Source organism: Barbus barbus, assembly GCF_936440315.1.
Source record: "Barbus barbus genome assembly, chromosome: 5".
Lineage (NCBI taxonomy): Eukaryota > Metazoa > Chordata > Actinopteri > Cypriniformes > Cyprinidae > Barbus > Barbus barbus.
In genome coordinates, this window is record NC_136733.1 from 19207091 (window position 1) to 19219269 (window position 12179).

A 12179-nucleotide genomic window follows, 5' to 3' on the forward strand; every position below is an offset into this window, starting at 1 on the left:
AGTGTGAATGATTAACAGTTAAGATAGTGTGAGCTGCCTGCCAGAACGCATAGTAATAACAGATATGCCGTATGGCAAGAGATGAGGGAGGAGTCCCTTGTGCACCCACTACTTCTCACCTCAGGCAGGCCCTGAGACCTGTTCTTACATGCTAGCTAAGTTAAGGCTGCAGGGGGCTTAGGGCAGGTTGGGACAGGCCTTCACTTGTGCTCCTTATTGCTCTTAATGGTAATGCACGTCTATGGCTCACAGAGTTTGTATCTTCTATGAGGCATTTAATGAGGAGTTGGTGTTTGACACTTTTTTCTAATGGATCAGTGACACAAAGTGATATATTGAACCTATATATAGGGGAATCTATTGGTATGTTTTTATTAAGCTATTTAAGGAAAATAAATGTTATGGCAACTGACTTTTGATAATTACCCTACACTTTCAAAAGAATGGGGTCATGAATGTATTTTATTCAGTAATGATGCATCAAATGAATCAAAAGGGACAGTAGATTTTATATTGTTACATTTCAAATGAACGCTGTTCTTATGAACTTTGTTTATTAAAGAATAATGGGGGGGGGGGGGGTATCATGGTTTTCACAAAAAAGCAGCACGTTATCATTATAAGAACAAATGTTTACTGAGCACCAAATCAGTATATTAGAAGGATTTCTGAAGGATCATGTGACACTGTAGACAGGAAAATTCATCTTTGTAATCACAGGAATTTCATGATTTCACACTTACATACAATAAACTGAGTAAAGGTTTTGCGTATTTGGTGTGCTGTCCGGGGAGAGTGCTCCGAGCTCAGCATTTGGCCCGGACCCAGAGCGTTCCCCCCGAATGATCCTCCCCGTGCTGGGGTAGGATAGGAACGGGCTGAAGGTGAGGAGTCGGGGAGGTGGCGGGATGCTGAATGACTAGAGATGATGAAGGTAAGACTGCTTTGATCATTTATAGGGGTTCTATCTCGTGCTGGTTGGATAGATGGTGTAATTACTGATGATGAATTGGCCGTGTTAATTATCTGCATGTGCTCCTTCCGAAATTTGTTAATAAAACATCACTTAGCCTAAACTTATAAAAATTTAAATAAAAAACAGTTTTTTTACTTGTTCTTTACAAGTTCTCTTAACTTGTTATAATTTTTCACAATATTAGACTATAAATGCCTGGTGCGGATTTATGGAGGATGGCGCCATCGTCTGGCGTGAAGGCACATGGCAATGACCAATAGTCACTAACCTAAATGCAGGTAATGAAGCTCTGCAAGCAAACATGACATTAACTGTGCCAGTAAATACACAATTACAAAAAACATTATAAAAATACATTTGTCAAGAATATTAATTATTTAAAACTGTCCACAAAGCAAGTGGAACATGAACGAATGCGAGACGTTCATGTAGTGTACTGTAGGGTAGAGCGGGAGAAAATGCCCCCACGGGGTAAAACGCCCTCCTACTGTTTTTCCAAAAATAACTACAAGCTAAAGTCAAGATACATTTTTATTGTAACTATGGACCACGTTGCCAAGAGTGATGTAGAAGTTTTCACCATGAAGCTTACACTGTTGATGTAAAGGAGAGAAAACAGATTTCACAGTAAATGATCAAATTTTCAGCAGTAAGAAAAAAAGTGCTTTAAAGTTTCTTGTTTTGTAGAACATCACAGTTATATATGATATGAGAACAGTAGGGCCTGTAGATAGGGAGTACGTGTTATTTAATAAAAATATAATTATATTTTCAGAATGACATAATTTTTTTCTCAAACATAGTGTGTGGAGTAAAACGCCCCCAGGGCAATGGGCAATTACTGTAGTTATTCTGTTCTGAACATCAAATCCTTTGTTTTTCCATCAAATGTATTCTAACTAGCTGTTTGAATCAAAATATTTAGATTTTATATTTAAAAATTACCAGGTAGCTAGTTAGCTATCCAGTTAGCATTAGCTAACAATTTTTTTTTCAAATAGGCTATTATAATTTTGTAATCCATAATTATTGATTATATATATTTTTTTATTTTAAGATAAAACGTCTCAGGTTACGTATGTAACCCTGGTTGCTGCGTCCAAGAATGCTAGGGGAACGCCTCTCGATGTTGAGCCGCCATGTGCTCTGATTGAGCGAGAATCAACCAATTGTCAATGTAATTGAGTATGCGGATGCCTTGTAGCTGCAACGGAGCTAACGCGGCATCCACACACTTCGTAAAAGTACGGGGTGAGAGTGCTAGGCTGAAGGGAAGAACCCGATACTGGTAAGCTTCGCCCCCGAAGCAAACCTCAGGAACTTCCTGTGAGTGGGAAGGATGGAGACACGGAAATATGCGTATTTTAGATCGATCGTGACAAACCAGTCCTCGGACCTGATCTGCGACACGACCTGTTTGTGAGCATCTTGAACTTCAGTCTGCTGACTGAACGGTTCAAGTGATGCAGATCTAAAATAGGACGCAACCCTCCATTCTTCTCTGGAACTATGAAATACCGGCTGTAGAACCCAGACTCTCTTGTGAGGAAGGCTACTTCGATGGCCGCCTTCCATAAGAGAGTATCTACTTCTCGTTCCATTACCAGAGCCTGCTCGGGACCCACCAGTGTGGGATACATCCCATTGAATTGAGGCGGAGGAGAACCAAACTGGATTCTGTAGCCTCTCTCTACAGTGTGCAGGACCCATAGAGACACATCTGGCAGTAGTTTCCACGCTGCCAAATAGTCTACTAAGGGAATCAGTCTCTCGAGACTGGCCTCTAGTGTAATCAGAACAGCTAGTTCGGTGCCCTGGAATGGCACACCGGCAGGGAACGGCCCGAAGGGGTGGCGAGCATCTCAGCTCCACTACGTCTCCGGGCGGAAGAAACTGAGATGTGTGCTGGCTGGAGATCGCTGTGCCCTGGAACACCGTATATGGCAGGGTTGGCAGACTGATCTCCTGAGGGCACCGAAGAGAGACGGGCACCGTGCACTGCGGTGAACACCGCTCTTGCCCAGAGGGGGCTGCCCTCATAAGCCCTGGGCTATGGGCGTCAGGGCTTTTTGGCCGAGGACTTCTTAGCCTGAAGTACGACCCACAGATCCATCTTCGGCTTCGAAGGCCCCAGCCCAGAGCATCACTTACTACCTCGGTTCCGACTCGGGGGAGCAAGAGTGACAGCGGTCGGTTTTTGCGCCTCCCTGTATGAGGAGCTATCACGTGGCTGGGGCTGCTCCCGTCCAGCAGCCGCCCGAGTTGAAGAGCGGCGAGGCAGGAACCGCTGAAACGCCACCGCTTGTGTATGGGCCTCCTGATGCCTGTCGATAACAGTAGCGACAGCGTCGCCGAACAGGCCAGAAGGCGCAAGCGGGGCGTCCAGGAGGAAAACCCTGTCCTCTCTGATGTAGGACAGGGTCAACCACAGATGCCTCTCCGCTACCACCAGGGCTGCCATCTCCTTGGTGGCGCGGAGAGCCAAATCAGTGGTTCGCCTGAGCTTCGTGATGTCATCGGAGATCATCGCCTCACACTCATCCACTCTTAGGCTCGTACCCCTTGCCCACCAGTGCTGACGAAGACGTAGCGTCTTGGAGGGCAAGGACGGAGCCTTTAGAGACGATGCAGCATCGGGGGATAGATAGCTCGAGAGCGTCTGCTCACGCAAGGCATCGCTCTATAACCACAATCTTTCAACCCCACCACATTACCATAGTAATCTGAGGTGGGGATGAAGATGCGGGCAGAAAAAGGTCTTGCCCACGATCTCAATACATCGGTGTGGAGATCGGGGAAGACCGGCAGGCTCCGTATTGGAGGTGATCGCTTCACTCGCAGAATGTGTTCATCCAGTCTGCTTGTCTGCAGCTCAGCTTGCTCTTCAGCCGGCCAGTCAATTTATAACTTGGCCACAGCACGAGTCATCACCTCCAACAGCTCCTCATACCGGGGCGACTGAGGGGGCGGAGCCTCGGCGCTCTCACACTCACCCTCCTCCGAGGATTACACGCGAAGCGCCGAGCCCACGCCCCGGGGGGAAGTGACCGCCGAGCGGGCTTCCCCCGCCGAATCTGATGGGTGGGGAAGGAGATAGGGACTTGCCCGTCTCCATTCCCTCCAACTGATCCAATTGCGATCCCCACAAGCGCCAACGCCGCTCAGATTGTAACAATTCTGCCATTATTTACCTCATGTTGTTCGAAGTATTTATTTATTTGAAACATTAAAGCTGGATAACAGTTACTGTTTCCATGTATGTGAATCAGACCCACAGATTTATTGAAAAGTTCTGACTCAAATGTGTCGTTCATGAATCAGACATCGGTACTCCTCTTATGAATTTATATAACTGTGCCACTGAGAGCTAAAGCAGATGCCAAGATTTTCAGTGAATAACGACTTAAATTGTGGCTCCTTACACAAAACTATCATATGGCAGTGGAAGGCCAGGGTTCAGACAGACTACTTTTATGATACATTTATGGTTTGTGTCCTATTGGAATCTTGAAAGCCTCATAAAAGCCACTGGGAATAAAGAGACCATGAATCGGAGAGAAAGAGGGATACTGGAGCCTGTAACCCAGATTCAAAAGAAGACAGAGCTCAGTTAAAGATACATAACAAAATTCACAACATGACTACCAGTCCTTTTTTTTTCCTTTCCTGAACAACTTAATGTGACTAAGCTGTATTCAAAATGGCCAAAGAGCAATGTTATTTTGTCATCTGGTATCTGAGATGTGTCAGTTCTCACGGTGAGATGTTTCCTCACACTTCCACCATGACACTTGGACATTTCTGGGTACACATGGTTACGAGTGGTATGTAATTGCAACTAATTGTAACTGTCTTTCCTGTCTACCTGTAAGACTTAGGCGTCCTACGCTACAGACATTGCAGTTTATTGCTGGCCACATCTGCAGTCCTCATGCCTCCCTGCAGCAGGACTATGGCATGTTCATGCAGGTGATCAGAAACCCTGGGTATCTTTAATATGGTGTTTTTCAGAGTCAGTAGAAATGTCTTTTTACTGTCCTATTATAACTGTGACCTTAACTGCCTGAGTATAACTATCTCAATTTCAAAATAGTGGCGTAGCAAGTCAGCCCCAGGCCCATATGCAAAAACATTGTAAGTAAATGGTTATAGGTTAATGTGGGCTCCAACGCTCCTTATTGTTGTCTTTTCTAAATAAATCACATTACATGACTATTCACAAGCTGTTTTATTGACGTATAAATGCTTGTATATGATATTTAACGTTTCAAGCCTATTCCTTATTTATAGCATGCCAGCAACAAAATCATCACAATAAGCATTTTGTTACTTTCAAGATAACACTTATAGTATCCTTAAAATTTAGTCTATTTTATCATGAAATACAAACAATAAATGCGTTTAATTTAACTCTGGGCCTTTCTTTCGGCAAATTCATCTGCAATGTCCTTGGTATTTAATTTAAAGGTTTGTGTATTCTGAATGGAAAAAATGACTACTTTTGATAATCTTTCGACAAAAGAGAATTAAAATGAAAGAAAGAGAATTAAAACGGTGCAGGTGTTGCTGGAGCTAGTTAGATGTGATTCAGTTGTTATACAGTCTTTTCAACAAGGTAGCTACCAACCTCACACATTTATTTATTATTTTATTATTTTATTTGGCCATGGCAATGCACTCTTTGCACATAGTTAAAAAACATTATACAGTTCTACAGCAGCAATATAACAAATTCACACAAAAAAATTGCAATTACCTGCACATGACATGCAGACAATATATTGTGGCCACAAGGAATACGTTTCCTTGTTTTCATTAAAAGGTCCCCCTCAGCGGGCCCCCAATCAGCCTGGGCCCATATGCCCTGCATACCCAGACACTATGCCCCTGTCTCAATGTCATTTATAGAAACTCATCCGGACCTACTGAGCATTAAGAGATGTTTTAAGTAATACTGTAAGGTTGATGGATGATCTGATCTCTGAGATGAGATGAAAAGCCATGAGTGCTTTTTTCAGCAAATTATTCTATACCTGCAGTGTTTCTGACGCAATAAATAAAAGATGGCTCTTATGCTTCTTACAGATATGAAAAATACTTCAGTAAATTGTCCCTCATGTGGAATAATGGTAAAGGTGTGCTCAGTTTCACTCTCCTCCTCTCTTCTCCCATCTCAGTATCATACTGTAGCTACAGGAACTATGGGCTAATGTTTATGAGCCTTATGAGTCACATTTAGGCTAATTTAACAATAACATAAAATCCAATAATTATGCATATGAGGCAAAAAGCATTTTCTAGATTTTTTGTGCTGTGCTAAAAATCCTAATGTTCCCGGTCAAATATAACCAGCCTTTGCTTGTAGATCTCTTATTATGCTAGATTATCACTACATCTTGTATTCTATCTTTTCAATTCAAACTTGTTTTCTTTCAGTTAGCATAGGTTTTGTTTTTCTTTTTTGAAATTGACCGGTCATAGCCCTGACTGATCTGAGCTTATGCATCTCAGTTTTTGAGTGAAAAAGCATTTATGGACAGTTTTGGCAATATTCACCAAAAAAATTAGGTTACCAATATTTGGTAGTACCGTTAGTTTAGACCTAATGCTCCAGAGAAAGAAGCCTGCAGCTATCTTTAAAAATGCTGTCTTTTGAAGTGTTTGTCATAACAAATGTCAGTAGACCGGGAAGATTTTAAAGCTAGCGGTAGCTGTGGAAATACAAACAGAAGACTGAAGACAACAACCACAATCCTGAAAAGGGGTGGAGCTACATAAGGTCTACACAGCATAGCAAATTTATACTCACTTTTTTGTAGGCCGTTCATTTTTGACCAGGAACCCCACAAGTGTAACAAGGTGGGCACAGAAAATATTATTAGGTTTAATTATTATTATTATTATTATTATGTGTTTATGCATGCAAACAATGCAAAGATATGAAAAACATACAATGTAAAATATACAGGGACCAAAATTACACATTGTAACGGCTGTAACATCAGTATATGTTTGCCATGTCACCTGAAACATCAGTGCATGTTTACAGTACAGTTTTCTGTTCTTTTAGCCCATAAATTAAACTCCAACCCTCTTCAACTACATTTACATTTAATCATTAAGCAGATGCTTTTATCCAAAGTGACTTACAAATGAGGAGAACAACAGAAGCAATCAGACCAACGAAAGAGCAACCATACAAGTTCTGTGAGGAGTAGCACAGTACACGTAGCTAGGTTTTTTGTTTTGTTTTTTAATAGAATAGAATAGAATAGAATAGAATAGAATAGAATAGAATAGAATAGAATAGAATAGGTGTGCTAGTATTAATTGGTCAGGTGCTCACGAAAAAAGATTTTTGAAAATGGCTAAAGACTCAATTGTTCGAATTACATTGCAACTTTATCTGAACTGTTTAATCAAGGTCTTCAGTGTTACAGGCAGGTGTGTGTTTTTGGGATGATTCATGATGAAGTAAATTCCTCGGGGCAGTGGCCATCCAGGACGGGCATGGCCTTAAACAGTATGAGTTAACACCTGACCATTTATTACACTGTCACAGTATCAAGTGCTAAAGAATTGAGTTGCACTAAGATTACAGTTAGGCCCAGTATTTAAATCAATACATGAATTTTGGAATTACAGGAAGATTCAAAATCTCTGTGTCTGCAGACATGCTGAATTATTTTCAGTGTGGCTGGAGGTCGGTTCTTCTTCACTGCACTTCAAGCTCTGTCTCTCACACCGAAATGTGACAAGGCTGCCTTGTTCCTCATCAAATATACATGCACTTTGTCTTCTAACACATTTGCATAGTGAAGCTGCAAAAATACCTTTCTCTGTCCATTTGTGTTCTTGTGGGGCAGTCAAAATGAATGGACCGCATAATCCCTGTCCCACAGAATTTGTTCAGCTGCCAGAGCAAATGACATTACTCAGTTTTACCAAGAAAGCACATCATGTTTCAAAATTCTCTCGCTGTATTTCTTCCTGAAGGATGTCCTGAAGCTCACTAGGCATAAAATTATTTAATGAAATGTTTCAGTCATCAAGCACAGATCCTTACAACAGTTTTTCTTGATGTCAGCATTTCATTAATGACAATGAAAATGATGTAAGTGAGAATAAGTAGCATGCCACACTTTTCGCATAATCACAAAAGACATTGAGCACATGACAGGTCCTCTGAATATACAGTATGTAAATACAGAGTATATATTATCTTGTTTACATTAATGAAATGTATTAACTACCGCTGATTCCCTACATATATGAAGCCCTTGACAAACCTACGTGGAGAAATTTTATTTTTCAGCAGCATTATTATTCATTATCTCAACTGCTTTTCTCTACTTTTCATGTAACTTGAGTCTCATTCTGACTGTGTTTCTCTGAGCAGTTGGGCCCTAGGCTTCCCTCTGTCTCATAGTTAATTCAATCAGCTTGACATGCACTGAAGAACAAGCTTTAGTTTTGACTGCATTGAGACTGAGACACTGACATTCTAACATCCGTTACGGTGTCTGATCAATCGGGCTGTGAAAGATGTCCCATTTGTAATATCAGCCGAATTTTGTCTTCCATACACTGGTATTTGTCATACAACATATAAACATTGAATTGAAATAAACATTTGTGTCTTTTTACATGCAAAATTACACACTCTGTGTAACCTGTATTAATGCAGTCAGTTTTGTCAACCTTTTACCCCAAATATTCCAGTGGACAGAAAGGCATGGATGCTCCGATGGGAATTCTGAGAGCAGCTTTTGACAGAGGAAAAAGAGAAAAATAACCTTGCCTTACACTGCATCTTACTCATAAATTTATCATGATCGTTTCTGTCCAATACACTGGAATCTCAGCCTCCTTTAATATTTGAAGGTTTAATAATTCATATACTGAAACATGGTTTTCTCCACTTTTCCAACTATCTCTTCTTAGCAGCACTCAAAGTTTTCCAACAGGAGGAACAGGAAGAAAGAGTTTAAAGTGGGACTAAAAGTATGAGTGAATGTTTGTGAGTGTGTGTGTGTGTGTGTGTGTGTGTGTGTGTGTGTGTGTGTGTGTGTGTGTGTGTGTGTGTGTGTGTGTGTTTGACAGAAAGAGGAAGTAGCTGCGCATCTTGGAGAAATAATCTTCTTTTTAGGTCACTTAGGTCACAAAAAAAATTTGACTATATTTTTCACACTTTGCGCCTGAAAGACAGCTTGAATCATGCTAGAATCATCATAGTAATAACACCTAGAGCTTATGATAACAGTGTTTGCTACTGTCAAAACTAGATCTTAAGAGGGCTTCTGAATAAAATTATATTGCAAAAATTTTAAAGTAAAAAGTAGCTATATCTTAAAGAGATTTTGCCCACTAATACTTAACTTAAAATTCAAATAATACTTACATAATCCAGTGCAGCTGTCAGATGAAGATTCAAATTCATATTTGCCATCTCTAAAATTATTTAGCCTACCACATAAAATACACACATTTAGTCAAAATGTCAGTGGAATCGAGGACTTGACTTCCAGTACAGGACTGAATGAGTGTGTGTTCAGTGGGGAGAGGTTGAGGGACGTACGTGACTCCAGCGGACGCTCTTCTCCTCACAGCTCTCTCTCAGTGCTCATGAAGTTCAGCTCTTAGCATCGCCTGTCTGTTCAGTGATCTTTTTGTCTGATCTATTTATTATAGGAATTTCATTCCGTCTGGAGATGTGACTTCGTGAAAGTGATTTTGTGGGTAGTTTGTTACGTTCGCCGGATGCTTTGGACACGTGCCCTATGTTCTGTACATACCATAATGTGAGTATACAAAACTTCATCTGAGGCAATGCAGTTTAAACTGTATTTATATCATTACAAAAATTTAGTAATTATTATATTAATAATACTGTTATTGTGGGTCGCTTGTATGAATATCGTCACAGAGAACTGTATTTTCAGAAAATTCCTTAGCCTATTTATTTACAATATGATAGCCCATTTAATACTTTAAAAATGATAAATAAGTTAGAACACTAAAAAGTTATCAATAATTTATAGTAGACCAGATTTAATCTGTTAAATCTCAGTATTGACTCTTTTTTTAAACGTAAGTCTGTTATAATATTGTTATTGTTATAATATTGTTAAAGTACATCATACATGTAGTTTGTGTTGTTGCTGAATATGACCCTTAGATTTGGTTATATAAAGCTTTCCAAGTGATTTGTGCAAATGGGTAACTTATGTGGGCTTGAATGAGTCTCTGGCCTGAGGTAAGACCAAATACTCTCATCACAAAATCTAAAAGTCTTATTGAGCGGCCCTTTCTGATTCACTTGTGTCTAGTTGCACCTTCATTAGCATTTCACATAGACAGAGACAGGACTATAGTAAACAACACTGACTACTGACACTGATTTGTGGCTAATTATGACTGAATAACCTGAGCTTTATGGACTGTTACATGCCATCATTCCTTAGACATCCTGTTAAAATTGTGCAAATGTGCGGTTTATGGAAAATCATTTAATGCATCACTGATCCATTTATTATTCAACTGCTGTGGCATATGCTTGAATACAGTTCCATAATTACTGTATTTGTGATCAAAGAGCATGAAATAGGCATCAGATGTACATGTAACTTCAACAATAGCTATTATTTAACAGAGGGCATGAGTGGTACAAGACCAATATATTGCTGATATTTGACCAGATATTTGGGAGATTATAATTTTCTTTGTTTAAATTATATTAGTGTATATGTACTATATATATATATATAACTATATGTGTCTCTTATGTTAACCAAAGATGCACATATTTGATCAAAAATACAGCAAAAACGGAAATACTGTGAAAATATTATTACAATTTGAAATAATGTGTTTTCTTTTGTTCTTTTTAAAATGTAATTTATTCCTGTGATGTAAAGCTGTTGATTTGGAATATATTGAAATGCGTTGATTTGGTGGGGAAAAATATTTCTTATCAATGTTGAAGACAGCTGTGCTGCTTAATATTTTTGTAGAATATTTATATTTAATTGTTTTAGGTTTCTTTTATATAAATATTTTTTCAGATTCCTTTGATGAATAGAAAGTTCAAAAGAGCAGCATTTATTTGAAATTGAAATCTTTCGTAACAATATAAATGTCTTTACTGTCACCTTTGACCAATTTAATGCATCCTTGCTAAATAAAAGTATGAGTTTCTTAAAATAAAAAAACTGACTCCAAACCTTCGAATGGTAGTGTGTTTTGGCCTTATCAAAAAGCCAAATGGGTCAACCACTAATGCTGAATCCTATATAAACATTTCACTGTACATTATATACAATATGTCAGTCTCTGTGAAATGCAAGGCAATATTTTTTGCATCATAAACATTCATTCTCATGGTATCTCTGTTTTTTGTCTTTATGGCTTGCTTAGTTTGTTGATGGAGAGGATTTCGAATGACAGCCGGCACAGTGGTCATCACAGGCGGAATTCTGGCTGCCGTCATCTTGCTAACTATTGTCACAGTTCTGTGTTACTGTAGGCTGCAGGTAAATCTGCTCTTCTGCTATAGTCTCATAAGTAACTCCCTCTTCTATAAATATTGACTGTGACGTCTCACTCTGCTCATTAGTATTACTGCGGTAAAAGAGACGAGTCGGAGGAGGGGGAGGAGGAGGCTGATGTTGCCAAGGCATCGCCAAATCCACTGCGCCAACCGAGTCCATCTGAGAGTCTGCTGAGTCTCCAACATTTCCCTGAATACACATCCTCCAATCAGCTGCTAATGACTGCAGAGACTTTTGAGGCCAACGGACCAGTCAGTTATCCTCAGTACATCCCGCGAGCGCCCTACAGGCCGCCCCGCTCGTACACTTTCTGCCCGTCCTGCTCGGGGTATCTACCGTTATACATGAGCCCACAGGAGGGGCTGCGTAACGGAGGTGGCAGGATCAGCTACAGGACTCTACAGCAGGAGGAATTAGACCTGCCAATGGAGACACCCAGCTTCCACAAACTCAACCTCATCCGCTCTGTCACCATGCAGGAAGTGCTGACGCATCACAGCATCAGCACCGATGTGTAGCACCTCAGATTCACCTGAAGTATTCTGATTCACTTTCATTATGCTGTTTTCTGTACCCAATGCTTTATACATCATCTTCATTCATTCATTCATTCATTCATTCACATATTCAGAAGGATAGCCATGCACCAGTGT

The 12179-nt window shown here is 40.1% G+C and overlaps 2 protein-coding genes across 3 annotated transcripts in view; both read left to right on the plus strand.

Annotated features, from left to right (window-relative positions):
- LOC306870239 (mucosa-associated lymphoid tissue lymphoma translocation protein 1-like) overlaps positions 1–12179 on the plus strand; it is a 1002100-nt gene that overhangs the window by 759134 nt on the left and 230787 nt on the right. The gene's annotated exons all lie outside the window — the stretch shown is intronic.
- Positions 11416–12044, plus strand: LOC306870373 (protein FAM163B-like; the record flags this gene model as incomplete). The annotated part of the gene is made up of 2 exons (XM_079417604.1): positions 11416–11508; positions 11592–12044. The coding sequence occupies 2 exons, from the start codon at positions 11416–11418 to the stop codon at positions 12042–12044; spliced, it is 546 nt and encodes a 181-aa protein (XP_079273730.1).